The sequence below is a fragment of the Marmota monax genome, unplaced genomic scaffold (assembly GCF_021218885.2).
Source record: "Marmota monax isolate L192 unplaced genomic scaffold, Marmota_monax_Labrador192_F-V1.1 WCK01_AAM20220418_F8-fsc00158, whole genome shotgun sequence".
NCBI lineage: Eukaryota > Metazoa > Chordata > Mammalia > Rodentia > Sciuridae > Marmota > Marmota monax.
Window position 1 is genome coordinate 2,359,230 of NW_026694092.1, and position 18,648 is coordinate 2,377,877.

General features: G+C 35.5%; 1 protein-coding gene and 1 long non-coding RNA gene across 5 annotated transcripts in view; one reads left to right on the top strand and one right to left on the bottom strand.

Moving 5' to 3' along the window:
* The first annotated feature begins 256 nt into the window (after positions 1-256).
* On the top strand, positions 257-18,376 carry LOC124107127 (uncharacterized). 4 transcript variants are annotated; one of them, XR_009228699.1, is made up of 5 exons: positions 257-532; positions 653-754; positions 10,450-10,667; positions 12,211-12,479; positions 18,202-18,376. It is a non-coding gene; the product is annotated as an uncharacterized LOC124107127 (long non-coding RNA). The 4 variants fall into 4 exon arrangements; XR_009228698.1 differs by having other exon boundaries at positions 269-532; positions 12,214-12,479; XR_006856298.2 differs by lacking the exon at positions 653-754 and adding an exon at positions 3,842-3,892 and having other exon boundaries at positions 273-532; positions 12,214-12,479.
* Rpgr (retinitis pigmentosa GTPase regulator) overlaps positions 8,516-18,648 on the bottom strand; it is a 66,566-nt gene continuing 56,433 nt past the window's right edge. The window contains exons 14-17 of the mRNA XM_046465045.2: positions 18,041-18,220; positions 16,391-16,448; positions 13,086-13,177; positions 8,516-9,197 (exon numbers count right to left, since the gene is read on the bottom strand). Of these exons, the coding sequence (XP_046321001.1) occupies positions 8,994-9,197; positions 13,086-13,177; positions 16,391-16,448; positions 18,041-18,220 (534 nt within the window). The 3' untranslated portion in view covers positions 8,516-8,993. The remainder of the gene's footprint in view (positions 9,198-13,085; positions 13,178-16,390; positions 16,449-18,040; positions 18,221-18,648) is intronic.

Consider the following 18,648-nt stretch of genomic DNA (forward strand, 5'->3'; position numbering starts at 1 on the left):
CCAACTGCGGACCTCTAGCCCTCAGGCTCGCACCAGGTGGGCGGTGCCCTGGTCGCACTGCTCTCCCATTCAGCTGAGAGCGGTTTTTGCGCAGGGTAGTCCCTGTGCGCCTCTTGGCAGCTGGGGAGGGGGGCGGGGAAGGAAGGTGGGAACCAGGTGTCTGTTCAAGCTGAGGTCCAGGCTGAGAGCCACGCCCACCAAAAATGGCAAGAGAGGTTTTCCAACATGGAGTCGGTCTGCTTCCAGCGCTGGGGTGTCTGGTGAGGTCGGGGGAGCTGGGATGGCCTTGTGCTGTGGCTAGATTGCAGCCGTGTGGCCCGCCTGCGAGCGGCGCAGCTGATTAGGTGACTCTGTTACGCTGCTTGAGCGCGTGTGCACACTAGAACTGCGAACTTTGGTTCCAGAGTCCGGAGTCTTCCTGGAACACAGAGGCTCTGATTTCTGTGCAGCTGGTCGCAGCTCTGATGGTTTCTGCGAAAACCTGCTGTTTAGGGGTCCTGTCGCTCGCTCTGAGATGTTGCATTCTGTCTAGGTGAGACCTTGTGGAGACGTCCCCTGACTGCTTTCTTGGTTTAATTGCACAGAGCAACCAGAATCAGTACCTCCTCTATTCCACCATCTTGAATACTTCTCTCTCTTTTTTTAAATTTAGAGACAGGGTCTCCTGAGCTGCTTAGGACCTCGCTAAGTTGCTGAGGCTGGCCTTGAATTTGCCATCCTCCTGCCTTTGCCTCCAGAGCCACTGGGATTACAGGTGTGCACCACTGTAAATCACCTTAGTAGAATATCACTTTTCTAGTTAATTCTTTAACTGTCCTTTGCCCTGGCAATTTGTCTTTTTTAAGGCTCAGAAATATTCCATTACATAGACCTACTGTGCTTTGCTTTCCATTCACTACTGAAGGATATGTGGGTTCTTTGTAGGTGTTGTGGATTGTGAATAGAGCTGCTAGAAAATATTTGCATACTTTTTTTGTGTACTTAAGTTTTCCTTTCTCCAGGACAGTTTTTTTTTTGTTTTGTTTTGTTTTAACTTCAATATTATTAACACTTTGGGGTGGAGAATTCTTTTGTTTTGGGGGACTCTCCTGTGCATTATAGGGTGTTTAGTAGCATCCCCGGTCTCACCTCCCCAGATATCATTCTTTCCCTCCAAGTGTGACAACAAAAAATGTTTCTGGGTATTGTCAAATTTCCCCTGGGGTGTGGAAGGGGGAAAATTTCCCTGGCTGATACTACTTTAGTGTGAACCTGCTAGTGACAAATGCCATCTATTATCTTAAAAAAACTTAGATCTAACATTTCTGAAATTATGTTTCTCTGGATATAGAATTCTAATTTGGAAATCGGGTATGGTGGTACACCTCTGTAATTCCAGCTACTCAGGAAGTGGAGGCAGGAGGATTGCAAGTTTGAGCCCAGCCTGGAAAATTTAACAAGACCTCATCTCAAAATTTTAAAAAAGGGGCTGGGGATGTAGGTCAGTGGTAAAATGGCTTGTGTTCAATATCCAGTACCTGTCCCTCCCCCAATCTTATTTTGGTTTATGGTTCTGGAGACTGGAAAGTTCATGATCAGGTGACCACTCTGGTGAGGGCTTTGTTTATCTCTCTATTCATTCTTTCTATGAATCTATTACTAAATCCATACATGGATGTCTTAATTTCATTGCTTATAATTAGTTATAGAAAGTTTTATAGCTTCAATATTTTACTAAAATCCACTTTCTTATATTCATTCTTTAAAAATATTAAACCTCAGAAGCAATTAACAGTTCTTGTTGGACAGTAGCCCCAGGTACCAGGCACATCCATTTGTGCTTCCTTCCTCTCCCAAATGGTAGTCCCACAATTCTTCACTGTCTTGGTAGCACTCTGATACTTCAAATGCTTTTTAAATCTATATACTTTTGTCCAACTTTTCTGTTCCCAGTGGTAAGGTGGTCTCAGCAACTTATTAGGAATTACCGGAAGACTAGAGACTTGCTTTTTAAATGCATACAATATAAGACAACTGTTCCTGTTTGTAAAAAGTCATTGCCATGGACAAAATATGGGGAGGAAACTCTTCTATATTAAAAGAGGCTTAAAAGTCATAACAACCTAATGCAATACATAGATTTTTATTGAGTCCCAGTTTAAATGAACTAGCTTATAAAAGACTTGAGAAGAAAGGAAACTTGAATATGAGTTTGGGTAATAGCTGACATCAGAAAATTTTTCACTGTGTTAGACAAGGTACTAACATTGTGGTTATATACAAAAATATACAAAATGTCATTTTTAGAACTGCATCCTGATGTATTAAGGTGGCATGTCAGGATGTCTAGCTAAAATAGGAAGAAAACATAGCAAAGTGTAAATGACAAATCTATATGGGCATTATTTTTTTTTACGTTTCTGTATATTTTAAATATTTCAGAATAAAGAAGTTTTAAATAACCACAGTGGATCAATTAAATTTTTTTTTACTTGTAGATGTACAAAATACCTTTATTTATTTATTTATTTTATGTGGTGCTGAGGATTGAACCCAGTGCCTCACATGTTCACTAAGGTGATTTAAATTTTAATAAATATTAAAATTTTAATATTTATTAAAATTTAAACCTATTAAAAATAAAATTTAAAATAAAAATTTAAAAATAAAATTTAAAATCTATTAAAATAAATTTTAATATTTATTAAAATTTAAATCACCTTAGTAGAATATCACTTTTCTAGTTAATTCTTTAACTGTCCTTTTCTTAAAATCTGATATCTCTACTACTGAGCTACAACCCCAGCCCCACAATGGATCAATTTTAATAAATATTTTTTAAAGAGTAATTTTTCTAGCTTTAATGTCTTATCTTTTTCTTTTTTGGAACTGGGAACTGAACCATAGGGGCACTTTACCACTGAGCCACGTCCCCAGCCCTTCTTATTTTTTTATTTAGAGGCAAGGTCTCACTAAGTTGCTTAGAGCCTCACAACTTAAGTTGCTGAGCCTGGGCCCAAACTTGTAATCCTCCTGTCTCAGCCTCCCAAGTTGCTGGGATTATAGTGTGTGCCACCATACTTGGCTCTAGCTTTAATTTATAAATCTTATATTATCTAATAATTACTGAGGAAATCAACTTAAACATCTATGTGAAGCTTAAAGTTTTCCCAAACTGGTTTAAACTTTTTTATAATTGTCATGATTTTAAATTGCTATATGTAGTGAATTAAATATTATAATAACAAATCAATATAAATGTAATGGCAAGTTGGAAATTCCTATGCATGGAATTTCAATGATTTTTAAATAACTGTAGACTAAAAATATACCAGAATTTTTTTCTGTTGTAATAACTTTCAGGCCACAGGAAAAATCCTATAAAATCCTTAAAAGTAGTTTACTACTATTTTTACAAGTTCTCAACAAATTAGGTGGAAAGATTGCTTCTGAGAAATCTCAAAAGGTTTTCTAGAGTATCAAAAAATGATGTACTTTGGGGTAGATTTTTACCACTGAAAAATATAAAATTTTTCTTAAGTAAAAATAAGGTATCTTATTATCACTTACACATTCCTTAAAGTTAGAGACAGTTTTCTAGTCCATTGCTACTTAAAATATCTCATCTAAGCTGGGCATATTGGCACTTACATGTAATCCCAGCAATTAGGGAGGCTGAGGCAGGATTGCAAGTTTGAGGCCAGCCTCTGCAACTTAGCAACACTCTCAAAATAAAACATTAAAAGGACTGGAGATGTAGCTCAGTGGTAGAGCACCCGTGGGTTGAATCCCCGGTAAACCCCCCAAACCTGCACCCCTCAAGACATCTCATCTATTATAATAAACAAATTATCCATACCAGATGAAAATGGAAGCCGTTGAAACTAATGGGAATGCAGCTTGCCCTGGTCAGGTAAGTTTTCCTGCTGTAGTTTTTGTAAATTATTTCAAGGTTAGGATAATGTTTCCTGATGTTTTCCATAATTAGTAATGAGTTACATCCCCGGTCCTTTTTATTTTGAGACAGGGTCTTGGTAAGTTGCTGAGGCTGGCCATGAACTTGTCACTTACTGACTTCTTATTTATTTTCAGTACTAGGGATTCAACTCAGGGCCTTGCACATACTAGGCAAGCAATCTACCACTTAGCTACATCCCCAGCCTGCCGATTTCTTATTCTTTATTTTTAAAAAAGTAAAGCACATTTTAAAGTCTATCTAAGTACATACTCAAAGCTTTTAAAGAATTGAGCCTGTTCTCTCTTTATTGTAGCTTCTTCCAGCAGAAATATCTTCGCTACATTCCTTCAACTCTTCACATGAAAAATCTTTAAACTATGTGCCCTGGAAAAAGGGATTTTTAAATATGGAAGCATTTTCAACTTTTGATAGCCTCACAAAATCAAAGTGGGATGAAAAACTCTTAAGTTGATGAGTATAATAAAGGAAATCAGTCTGGCTCTGTCCCAAAGTAATTATCGCGAGTCTTGTCTCTAGTTCTATTGTCATTCCATTCTCCTGTGGGCAGAGGTCTGACAAGAACTTGGGTTCTCATTCTTATTGCCAGCCCCAATGATTATAAAACTAGCTGGACAAACTTTTCCCTTTTGATGGTGTTCACTGCTTCAGTTGGAAGAGACAGAGCCTCTCCTGCTCATGGAAAGACTTTGTTTTCCCTCTATGGATTTATAATAGCCTAAGGGTAAAACTATACTGTAATGAACCATATGGTAAATGCTTTAGAGGAATACTTTTTAAACCTTAAAAGTGTGGTGCAGAAATTTCTAAGAAATAAATCCCCATCCAACTCTAAAACCCTAACTGGGTCAATTTATTTGGTAATCATTTAACTTTCAATACTTGCTCACTATGTCTGGAATCCCAATAAAAGTGACCTCACTATAATTCCTGCTTTGATTGGTGTAACTGGTGACACATTAAATGCAAGTTTCAACAACACAGTGTATCTCTATTAGAGATGTATCATTAAAGATCCAGGATTTAGCAAGAGGCTCTGTATTTTAGGAAAGCAATAGTAAGAATTTAAAGCATTTAAACTATAAACAACTGAGGTTTATTTTGTATGACCAGGAATTCTCAACTTGAAGCTCTATTATGGGTTGAACTGCATCCCCCAAAAAAGATTTGCTGAAGTCTTCACCCCCAATAATTAATTCAGAAAGTGATCTTATTTAGAAACAGAGTCTTTACAGAGGTAATTAAGTTAAAATGAGGTAACTATAGTGGGTTCAATTCTAATATGACAGGTGTTATATAAAAGCGAAATATATAGGCTGAGGTTGTGGCTCAGCGGTAGAGCACTTGCCTTGCACGTGCGAGACCCTGGGTTCAATCCACAGCACCACATAAAAATAAATAAGTGAAATAAAGATATTGTGTCCAACTACAACTAAAAATTAAATATTTTTTAAAAGGGAAATATGTATAGAGATACACATAGAAGACAATATGGAGAGACATAGGGAGACCCCCCCCCATGTGAAGACAAAAGATTGAAATGATGTATCTACAAGACTGTCAGCAGTTAGGAGACCTGGAGGAGATCCTTCCCTAGTACCTTCAGAGGGAGCATGGCTCCACCAACACCCTGATCTTGGACTTCTGGTCTCTTGAACTGTGAGACAATAGGTACCTGTTGTTTCCAGTTACCCGGTTTGCAGTCCTTGTTAAGGCAGTACCAGAAAACTAATATAACACCCTCCCAAAACTATACATTTTCTTCTTCATACATAGGAGGGTCTTTCATGACTGTTAATTTTTTATTTTATCTTTCATGTTTGAACATGGATTTGTAGGATCTTTTATAAGATCTTAAAAATCCTACGACTATTGATATTTTAAAAATTAATATCCATTTAACATTGATCCTGAATATATAAGAACAATGTCAATGATCCCCCAAGTTTCGTAGCAATGGACTCTATTTTCAGGTCAAATTAACATTAATAAGAAAGTCTGGGGCTGGAGTTGTGGCTCAGTGGTAGAGCACTTGCCTGGCATGTGAGGCCCTGGGTTTAATCCTTAGCACTGCATATAAATAAATAGGTAAGTAAAATTTAAAAAAAAAATGGAAGTCTGAAGCAACATCTTTATAGAGAGGAAATAAGAATACATAAAGATAAGAAATATGAATAGATTGGGTATTAAAATTCATTTAACTTTTTGTAAAGTTATAAGGTAATCAGTAAATGCAATTTGTTTTATTTGATTGATTGATTGATTGGTACTGGGGATTGAACCCAGGGGTGCTTTACACTGAGCTACATCCCCATTCCTTATTTTTTATTTTGAGACAGGGTCTTGCTAAGTTGCTGAAGCTGGCTTTGAATTTGCAATCCTCCTGCCTCAGTCCCCCAGTCACTAAGATTATAGGTGTGTGCCACCATGTCTGGCAAATACTTTTATTTTTGAAATTAGTATATTTAGTTCAATCAATGTTTCTTTTAAAGCATTCTCAAATATGTTAGCTTACTTTTTTGTTTTAAGTTTAATATTCACTAATCTCCTTTCTATCTAATTAAGAAACTTAGGTTTTAAAATTTCCCTATTATCTCCAACTGATCATTAAAATCATATCCCATATTCTTCATTTTTCTTCCACATAACTGTGACTTTCCATTTTCTTAGTTTCTGGCATAACATCTAGTACATAGGAAGTAGTATTTCTTCGATGTAAAAGCCAGATAGGAAACAAAATTTAGAAAAGAAATATAAGCATTCACAGTCCAAGGGCACATGGTTGGTATGTTTTTATGAGTTTTTGTAAAAGCACTTACTCTCACCATTAAAACTGACACTTGAGTGTTGATTCTCAAAAAACCACCTTATAAATATAAATTACTTTAGGAACCTCCAATAGAGCAGGGTTATTTTATCAGTTCAGTGAGGTTTCTCTCATGTACCTCTTCCAAGTGTTTCTTTCCTTGGAAATCAGCTACTTGATTTCTTTCCTTCTTTTATTTGTGGACCCAGAGGACTCCTTACCACTGGCCTACATCTTTTTTTTTCTTTTAATTTTGAGAAAGGGTCTCACTAATCTGCTGAGGCTGGCTTTGAACTTGTGATCCTCCTGCCTCACTCTACTGAGCCACTAGGGACACAAGTGTGCACCACTGCACCCAGCTCACTTCTCTTTTTTAAAATAAACTTTTCCTCTTAATTTTTACTTACATTTTACCTATTTATTTGTAGTACTGGGTATCAAACACAGGGCCTTGTGCATTAGGCAAGTACTCTGCTACTGAGCTATGTCTTCAGGACTGACTACTTTTATGTTGGAACTCTAGAGTCTCTTTTGTGAAGGGGCTCACCTGACTTAGGTCAGGGCCACCTTGGATCAACACTTTTTTCTTTTTTTAAAAGAGGGAGAAGGAGAGGGAGAGGGGGAGAGGTAGGGGGAGGTAGAGGGAATTTTTAATATTTATTTTTTAGTTTTTGGTAGATACAACATCTTTATTTTATTTTTATGTGGTGCTGAGGATGGAACCCAGCGCCCTGTGCATGCTAGGCAAGCACGCTACCACTTGAGCCACATCCCCAGCCCAGCATTTTTTTCTTTAACTTAAAATTAATCAACTAGGAATTTTACTTTTGTGTTCAAAATCTTTCACTCTTTCCATATGATGTGACCTGACCAAGGGAGTGTCATCCAATTGTATTCAATGGTCCCATCCATATTCCAAGGAAAAGGATAATTCAAGGGCATGTGGCACCAGCAAGTAGGAACCTTAGGGTTATGTTAGAATTGTGCACTACAAATGGTATGTCTTAGTACCATTTGTGAGCTGTACTTCTACTTGGCTCTTATAGTTTGTCTGGGTATTTTTTGCAATATTGTACTAGTAAATAGCCAGAGTTTTAAAATTGCATTTACTTTCAATAAAACTAGAATTCTACTAAATGTAATATTCACACAGAAGACTTTGAGATTTAAAAATCATAACTACTCTGGATTAACATTCTTACAATCCTTGTGCATGAAACACAAGAGTTTTGTTCTTTGTTTAAATGGGGCAACGATTAATGTGATTGAAGAGTAAAGTGTTTTATTCACAAGCTACATGGGGAAAATGAAGGTGGCTTGAGCCATTAAGTAAGTAGCACCTGTGAGAAAGGAAAGCAATATTTCTATCAGAATAAACATAAAAATCTTTATCCTTCCCATCCTTGTGGCAGTGCACTGTGTCACTGAACCAAATTTGATTACCACTGTCAATGCTAGAGACATTGGAAATGAGCAAGCCTGCCTATGTTTGGGTCTTTTAAGCTAACAGTCTGTGGCAGGGTCAAATGCTCCAGATCACACCACATAATCTATAATGTTTTAAAGGTGTTCAATCACCTCCCTAAAGAAAGGAATGAGAAGCAAAGAAATTTCAACACTTAGTAGTTTCTCCAGAAATATGTTAACACAGTAGCATTAATATTTTCTTTACTCAGGGGTAAAGATATTTTGTGTCTTTCAATATTTAAAAAAATTAGATGTTTTGCTTCCAATTTGATCAATAGAGAACTCCATGTACCTCCAAATTTTATTCATACTCATCCATTTTCACAGCAGAACCGACCAAAGTTTATTAAAATAAATCATTACAATTTTGTTTCAGTTTTTAAAAAGTGCAAATACATTAAAACTGTTAGTGTCATAAGATTGCAAACATTTGTCTTATGAAATTATAAAGATGTAAACCTGTTTAGTAAAAATTATGAAATCTCAATTCAGTTTTCACATATAAAAATATATTGTTTTATGAAACACTGAACAGTTAAGGCCACAACACTTTTTTTAAGAGTTTGAGATGTACATATTTTGAAACTGCTGTTAAAAATTAGCATAAATAAATATCAAAACTGGTCGTACTATTTAAACAGGTCCAAACATATTAACTTATATTTTTAAAAGTCTTTTATCAGAAAATTTCCTTCAGAAGTCATACCATTTTTTCAAGTATAAATTATGAATGTGCTCAGTGATCATGAAAACATAAATGTATATTTATAGTATTGTACAGGATTTTGACTTTGCCTCCATAGTTGGTGAAGTATCCTGAAGGTTTTGTCCCATGTGGTTCTGGCTTGCATCTTTCTTATTGCTTTGTAAAGTTATTTGATCTCCTATTGGTTTTATCTCTGGGAGTGGCTCGCTATTATTCTGTGTAATTTTCTGACCTGTCAATGACATCCGCTGAAAGAGGAAAATCTGGAAAAGACACACAACAAGATATTTCATTTCAGTAAGTCAACTGTTCACTTAGTATTGAGGGGTATCATTTTTTTTTGTGTGTGTGTGTGGTACTGACTGGGATTGAACCACTGAGCTACATCCCCCAAGCCTTGGTTTTTTGTTTTTGTTTTATTTTCAGACATGGTCTCACTAAATTTCCCAGGCTGGTCTTGAACTTGTGATCAGCTTCTCAAGTAGCTGAAATTACAGGCAGAGCCATGGCACCTGGCTAGGGGTATAATTTTTAACAAGTACAAACATGATTTTCTCACACCTTTATGGAGCTGTACATGTATAATGGTATGTTCTTAGCATCCATCTGTCTTTTCTCTTTTACCAAATTGCGGTCCAGATTCCACTCTAAAGCAAGACGTTTCAGGATTTAACATCTAACAACATTAGCATCTTGGTAATATATTATCATTTTTATTCAAAGGACACATTTAATATTTCATTTTGTTGCATTATAAGAGGAAAAAAGGAAAACAAGGATATCATTTATTATAATATTTAAACTTAACCAGGATGGGTTGTTTGGGGGCATTTCTTCCACTGCCAGTATATCACAGTTACATTGAATTTCTATTGTAATGTGGTGGTGAAGGAAGATATATTTCCCTATTCCTGTGGATCAGATCTTTTGGCAAAATGTTAGTGCTGCCAAATAATAGCAGTCTGCACCCTGTGGGACTGAATAGGCAGTAGGAATATAGAGATGCTGCTTAGGTGAGGCCAGGGCTGTACATATGCAGAATACTGATAAAATTCAGTAACCTAGGGATTCGTGGTATGCAGAAAAGAAAATATTAATAAAAGAGACTGAAGAGGAGCAAAATATGAGAGGCAAGCTGAGGGAGAGGAGCCAACATTGAGGATGGAGGTTTGTAGGAGCAAAACTGGGAAAATGAGGCAGCTTGGAAATCAGGGGAAGAAAATACAAGAAGGGAGTGGCCAACAGGCCTACATACAGGAGTGATCAAGCAAGATGATGACATAATTCACCTAATTTAGGCCCTTTGAAGATTTAGCCAGAGAGAAAGATAATAGCATTATTAAAGAGTTACAATACAAATAATGGTTCTGACAATATGCCAAAACCCGAAAAAGAGGAAATAAACACTAGATGAAAACTTGTCTCTTTCAGAAGCCAAAATGGTGACAATAATAGTAGCTAAACCTTTATCTTTAAAAATAGGAGAACTAACGTGAAAACTTGTAACCCCCAAAGTTTAGGGTCTATGAATGAAAATGGAGGCATTTGGAGGCATTTCTATTTTTGCTACATTGGAAGAATACACATCTTGAAAAATTCTGCCACCACTAAATACCAAGAAATGCTAAGTATAAAAAGTAGAGTTTTATAATGTGTGAGTAATCTCTGAAAAAAATTAAAGGAAATCCCCTGTGGATGAAAAAATAAGGAAGGAGCTTCAAAAAGCCTCAGAGGTGAGTATTGACATAGTTTGATCTCATAATAGACTCTTGCTCGGGTTTTAATCTCACAAAATGTGGGAAATTGGAGCTGAGACCCCTAAATAATGTGGGTGTCCTCTAAGGACTATGTCTTTAACATAAGGCCACAAACATTGGGGGATAACAAAATGTCTCTTTTGGCCTGGCATTTGAGTGAAGAAGAAAAATGTTTGGTTGAGGTAAGTTTGAGGTTCATATTACCACTGTGAGTGAGTGACCCTTAACACTTAGGTGCTTCAGAACAGACTAATAAACATTCTCTATGGATAGACTCACTTTAATCTGACTTTTATAGGATTTCCACAAAACCTGATTAAACATGAACTTATAATCCAAATTCCAAAACACATATGGAAATAAGTCATCACTAGCAAGTCAGCCAAAGCAACAAACAAATTTCAATCTTAAGGATGAATGACATTGGAATTAAGAAACAGTACGCTTAAATTATTTAAAGCACAAAACAAGATGCTAATTTTTAAGATAAGATTGGTAAGAGAAACTATGGAATCAATAAGAACCCTGAAATTACCCAGAATATCACTTAGATATAGAAAATATGAAACTGACATTGAAAGATATGGACAAGGGCTAAGAATGTAGCTCAGTGGTTGAATGCATGTCTAGTATGAGGGAAGCCCTGGGTTCAATTCCCCAGTACCCCCCAAAACAAAACAAAAAAACCCTAAACAAACCATAAAAGACATGAATAACAGAATGAAAAGTTTTATATCAGAGTTTGAAGAGGAAGAGAGGAAAGAATCAAATATATAATGGATGAGAATTTTAAAAACCATGAAAAATGTTATAAATTCTCAGAGTTAAGAGTAATAAAAATTTCAAGAAAGTTAAAATGAAAAAAAATTACACCTAGGTAACTCATTGTGAACTGAAATATATCAAAGAATCTAAAAAACCAGCCAGGGAGGGGCTGGGGTTGTGGCTCAGAGGTAGAGCACCTGCCTTACAGGTGCAAGGGCCTGGGTTCGATCTTCAGCACCACATAAAAATAAATAAATTAAAAATAAAGGCAGGAAGAAAAGATTAACATTAAACAGATACATGAGGTGGGATGGAAAGGGAGAGAAAAGGGAAATTGCATGGTAATGGAGGGAGACCCTCATTGTTATACAAAATTACATATAAGAGGTTGTGAGGGGAATGGGAAAATAAACAAGGAGAGATATGAATTACAGTGGATGGGGTAGAGAGAGAAGATGGGAGGGGAGGGAGGGGGGATAGTAGAGGATAGGAAAGGTAGCAGAATACAACAGTTACTAATAGGGCATTATGTAAAAATGTGGATGTGTAACCGATGTGATTCTGCAATCTGTATTTGGGGTAAAATTGGGAGTTCATAACCAACTTGAATCTAATGTATGCAATATGATATGTCAAGAGCTTTATAATGTTTTGAACAACCAATAAAAAAAAATTAAAAAAATAAAAAAATAAATAAAAAAAAATAAAGGTATTGTGTCCAACTACAACTAAAAAGTGATTTTTTTTTAAAAAGCAGCCAATGAAATGACAGACTACATACAAAGTTATCAGCAATTACATTAAAGCAATATTCTTAACAATGGAAGCAAACACTAAGGAAAAATAACTGCCAACTAGTCATTCTATCATTCAAGAACTATGGTAAAATAAAGATGTTTTCAAATGAACAGAAACTCAAAGTATGAACTACCAAGAGACACCTATGACAACAGCTTCCAAAGGATTTCTTCAGGAAGAATAATAAGGGTGCCAGAAAGGACATTGGAGATGAAAAAAGAAATGGTGAGTAAAGCCAAGTAGTAGAGAAGACAAATAATAACTTGATTTGTGAAATGAAAAAAATTAAAACAGGGTATGATATGACAACTTGTAAAATGGGAAGGAAGAGGTGATAGGAAAGAAAACTATTCTAAGATCCTATCTTTCAGAAAAAAGATAGGAACTCCGATTAGTTTTAGATTTTAGGTAGGCATGTCAAAAATTTCAAAGACAAAATCCAGCTGTATAGGTCATTTACAAGGTATCTAAAACACAAGTAAAAGGTGGAAAGAAGATCTATCAAGCAGATGCTAACTAAAGGAAAGATATTTTATTAATATGTAAAACATCAACCTGAAATTCTTCACATATTTTTGGGACATAAAAACTTATATTAAGATAGTTAAGGGGGGGCTGGGATTGTGGCTCAGTGGTAGAGCACTTGCCTAGCATGTGTGAGGCCCTGGGTTCGATCCTCAGCACCACATAAAAATAAATAAATAAATAAAGATATATTGTGTCCAACTACAGTTAAAAAAAAATAAATGTTGTGGATCACCATATGAAAAGCAAAAGGGGCAATTTGATACTTGGGTCTTAACACTACAATGGAAAATTCATTTCACTCACCTTTTTGGTTTTTTTAGTATCCTTATTTGGTGTTGATTCACTAACTTCCGAAGCTTCTGAAAAACTGCTCTTTGCACGATCATACACGCATCCTACAATTGAATACAGTTAAAAATATTGTTCCAACTGATGAGGAAAAGAAAAAAGCTGTTTACTTCAGCAAACTCTATTGACCTTGACTTATAGGGTAATATAAAAAAAAAGCTCACCACTGGACAATGTCTATATAGTTGTAGTTCCTAAAAAGGTGAGTTAAGGTTAAATGCCCAGAATGACCTGACCAGTATTGAAATGTTTCAGTGATCTGTATCTAAATATAGTCACAAAGGTAATAGAAAAAGTTAGAGAAGACTTCTGTAAAAACATAAATCACTTTTTAAAACTTAGCCTAGTTATATTTAGATTCTTTGTACTCAAATGGACGTGTTATTTTAGGGTGTTTCAAATTTTCAAATTAATCCACATATTATGTGGTTGAATAACAATCTTTAAAGTACACTTATAAAGCATGCTAATATTTTAACATTATAGACTTCTTACAGCTTATATTTAATTTCTTTTCTTTTTTGGGAGGATAACAGGGATTGAACTCAGGGGCACTCGACCACTGAAACACATCCCCAGCCCTATTTTTTTTTTTTTTTTTTTTAATTTAAAGACTTTAGCATCTCACTTTTGCTGAGACTTACATTGAACTAGTGATCCTCCTGCCTCAGCTTCCTGAGCCGCCAGGATTACAGGCATGCACCACTGCGCCTGGCTTAATTTCTTTTTGACACTATTGGCTATATGCTAAAAATATTTAAGAGGTGATAAATACTTTAACATTTTGCTTAAAATATTCTAAAACTTACTACTCTTTTTGTAGAAGTTAGAAGGACAAAAGGATTTAAAAAACCCTATTCCTTCCCTTGCTTAAGTTTAGATCAGATAGGCAGTATTACGGACAGGTTTTTTTTTTTTTTTTAAACTGATTGACTAATTGTGATACTGGGGATGGCATCCAGGGCCTTGAGCATACTATGCAAGCACTCTACCACTGACCCATATCCCCAGCCCATGCACAGTTATATTTAATGAGAACATGATTAAAATCACACCCTGGTGTAGGGGTATTAAAACATAATGTAGGGACCATGAAGCAAAATCACAGATGATTTGGGTCTAGAAAATGTAGGTCTTTTTTTTTTTTTAGTCTAATTTTTAAACTTTATTTAAAAAGCTAGAAAAGTTATTTTCAACACATTTCTCCACATATAATAACAGGGCAAGGAAGTAGTATGCTAAAAGAACAAGCTTAGATAATTTTATTATTTTAATGTTGGATCTGTTGAATTTTTTTAAAAAAAAGTACCAGTAATACAAATAGCATTAATGAAGATTTCTTTCATCACATTGTTTTGATAATATTATTAATATAAGTGTATGTTGCATCCTTCACAATTATAAACTACTTATATATATTTTGCTTTTTATTCCTACCATAAATCTGTGCATGTTTCTCACTTAAAAGGAGGAAACTACAATGATTCACAATGATTTCCAGTGTTCTTCATTATTATTGGTACCTTAATACTGAGGGATAATTTGAGGTTTTGTAGAAAATAGGGCAAGATGTAATGTTTGTTTTTTCTACTGGAGGAAAAAAAAAGCATGATACCTTTATCAGAAGTGAGAATAATCCTGGATTTTTTTTTTTCAGGTGCTGGGGATCAAACCCAGGGCCTTGCCCAGCCTAAGCATATCCTCTGCCACTGAACCATATCTCCAGCCCTGCTCTGATATTTTTTAAAGTACCATACTGATACAATATTTCACTACTATCAGTAAAATATTAATTACAACATGCTTCACAGTTAAAGGCTAAAGCTAAAATCTTCTGCTCTATACCATCTCCAATTTCTTTTTTCTTTTTTTTTAAATTTTTTATTGTTGGTTGTTCAAAACATTACAAATTTCTTGATATATCATATTTCACACTTTGATTCAAGTGGGTTATGAACTCCCATTTTTACCCCATATACAGATTGCAGAATCACATCAGTTACACATCCATTGATTTACATATTGCCATACTAGTGTCTGTTGTGTTCTGCTGCCTTTCCTATCCTCTACTATCCCCCCTTCCCTCCCCTCCCCTCCCCTCTTCTCTTCTCTCTCTACCCCCTCTACTGTCATTCATTTCTCCCCCTTGTATTATTTTTCCCTTTCCCCTCACTTCCTCTTGTATGTACTTTTGTATAACCCTGAGGGTCTCCTTCCATTTCCATGCAATTTCCCTTCTCTCTCCCTTTCCCTCCCACCTCTCATCCCTGTTTAATGTTAATCTTCTTCTCCTGCTCTTCGTCCCTACTCTATTCTTAGTTACTCTCCTTATATCAAAGAAGACATTTGGCATTTGTTTTTTAGGGATTGGTTAGCTTCACTTAGCATAATCTGCTCTAATGCCATCCATTTCCCTGCAAATTCTATGATTTTGTCATTTTTTAATGCAGAGTAATACTCCATTGTGTATAAATGCCACATTTTTTTTATCCATTCGTCTATTGAAGGGCATCTAGGTTGGTTCCACAGTCTTGCTATTGTGAATTGTGGGTCAAGAAAATGTAGGTCTTGAGGGCGGTGACAATCTGCTCTATTCTGTGGCACCTGTTCTCTAATGCCAATAGCCTGGCTTGGGAAAGGACTTCTTTTCAATGCTCATGAAAGGTCAGAGACTCAGGTCTGGACCCCGGGCGGAATAACTGAATGGCCACAGGGACTCTTGGCCAACAGAACATGGGTAAAGAGATCCACAGTGCTCACCATAGATATAAACTGGGATTTGGGGCAAAATCTCAACTTAATAATACTGATTGAGTTGGAAAAAAATAGGGAGTAAAAAAAGCTGTCCTAAATCCCTGAACACTGACACATGAATACACACGAGTACAGTGAATATCTGCATATGAAAGAGCTGTGGTAGTTATAAATGAGAACAGATAAGGGTGTGTTACATATTTCATAACTTGCTATGAGGGTCCTCTGACATAGAAATATAAAAAGCGGGGGCTGGGGTTTTGGCTCAGTGGTAGAGCGCTTGTCTAGCACGTGCGAGGTACTGAGTTTGGTCCTCATAAAAATTAGTAAAATAAAGGCATGTGTCCAACTACAACTGAAAAAAAATTTAAAAAAAGGAATGTATGTATTATAGTACTCAATCATGGTGCATGCGCAAGCACACACACACATACATGTTCATATGTATGTATGTTATGTATCTAGATTTTTTAAAATTATGCTTTTGAAGTGAAGTATGCTCATACCTTTTGGATTTTCATTGTATTCACGAATGGCCCGTTCCTCTAGGTTGACTTTTTTCTCCTATAAATAACAAAGAAACATATGACAAAAAACATTTATGTGGTGGTAGAAAACTTAGTCTTAGTTTTAAAGCAGGGTTCCAGAGCAAGCCTTTATAATGACTTAAATGTGTGACAATCACTTAACTTTACTGGGCTCTTGTAAAATGGGGCGTTTTAGATGTTAACTGCTAATATCCTCCTAGCTCATAACTGTATGATATACATATATATATGGATATATATTTATATATATCATACCTACATATATCATACTATATATTATATATAATTATATAGCATATATATTATATACATTACATACATATAATATATATGCTATACAATTAAAGAATTCTCAAAGAAGATTCAGGAATACCAATTGGTATATGACTTGTCTTAATACTTTAAAATGTCAAATTGGTGTTTAATGATTCTACATTAAAAACTTTTAGGGACCATCCTAACTTGAACTCATAAATGTTCTCTATGAACAGAATCATTTTCCCCTTCTGAAAGAAAACAAATAACTGCTAGAACATTTTTTTTTTCCTCAGTGTGAGGAAGGAGTCTTAGAAAAAGAAGGAACCAATGAAGAGAATGACCTCTGTAGAACAGTGATATTTTGTTAAGTTAAAAGTACATGCATATAAAACAAGGCATGTTTCACAACTACACATTCAAATAAAGGACAGATATGATTCAGTAGTTGTCTACATTAGGGAAAAGGGAGACAGGCAGAGGCCTAAAAGGGAATGAATTTAAATAAGAGAGAAGACCTTGGGTACAGAGCAAGGATGAGAGTGTTTCAGCTATAGGCAAGACTAACTCATGTTCTTCATGAGAGTCCCAAAAGAGCAAATGAATTAATACAATTTCATTTAGTTTTGGGTTTCAGAATTCTGTGCCTCTGAAATGAATCCACAGTACTGTTAGCAAAACAAATGATTTCAAACTTACCAACTGTCTCCTAGCAAGGTCATTCTCAGACAAAACCACCAAATGCAGATTATATTTTTGGAATTTCTAGTTCCACTTTCAGGATAGTCTTTGTTTCCTCAGTGATTCTCCCTCTTATTTCTCCTACATATACTTTTGTCTAGAGTGCATCTAAGGAAGAACTGATCGCAACCTCAGATACTGCTGTGACCAACTTTCTTTGCCTATATACATATACGTGTGTGTGTGTGTGTGTGTGTGTATATGTATATATATGTATATATATATGTATGTATGTGTGTGTATATATATATATATATATATATATATATATATATATATATATATATTTATCTCCCATTTCTGCCACCAGCACGAGGCTCCTAACTTTGCATTTCAGACTGGGTGCCCAACTTTTTGGTTCACTTCCCAACAATGTACTATTGTGGCCCATACAAATTTATTTCCACTCATGTAGGGAACAGAATGCAAATATGCTCTAGATGTTTGCTTGACTCATAAACTAGCCAAAGCCTTTTCCTGGCACATAAATGAAGTTATTCACAGAACTATTTCTGTTCCCAAAGGAAACTGTAATCTTCCCTCTGCAGGGACCAGAGGACCCCCATGCTTCTCTTTGGCATGATCTCAGGACTTAAGCATCCATCATCATACCTCTGTATCAACTGCAGCTGGGCTGTCATGGATACTGTTCAACTTCTCTGTTTCACCATGGTCATCTGCAGAAACACTCTCATCACTTCCTACAGATTTCTTTTCTTCCGTCAGATATTTGTCATTAATATCCTTATTAATGTCTTCTGATTCTGTTTCAGTTTCTGAAGATTCCTCATTCTGTGACAAAATTGATCATCAGAGAAGAGTAAGAATTTCTTTTTTAAAAATTAGAGATTTGATACAGCTGTCATAAATAATTCATACCACCTAAAAGAACATGTAGCAAATAAAATCACATACAGAAGCTGAAAAAATAAAATACTGTATAATCCATGATGAATATCAAGTTACTGTATTTTATGCATGCTTCTCTATTTCAATTACTAAGATTCCCAAAATTCTATTAGTACCTATGGCAAGGTTAAAATGGGAAAAAATGAAATTCATTTTCTTAACTGTCTCCAGAGTGCTTTTAAACTTGGGAAGTTAAAAAGCTTTTTATTTACTATAGCAGCATAACATTATTATGTTCATTTTCTAAGACATAGGGATTTAGAATTCCTCCAGTGGTCCAATTCACTGATATTCCATAAGAGAGGCAAGTA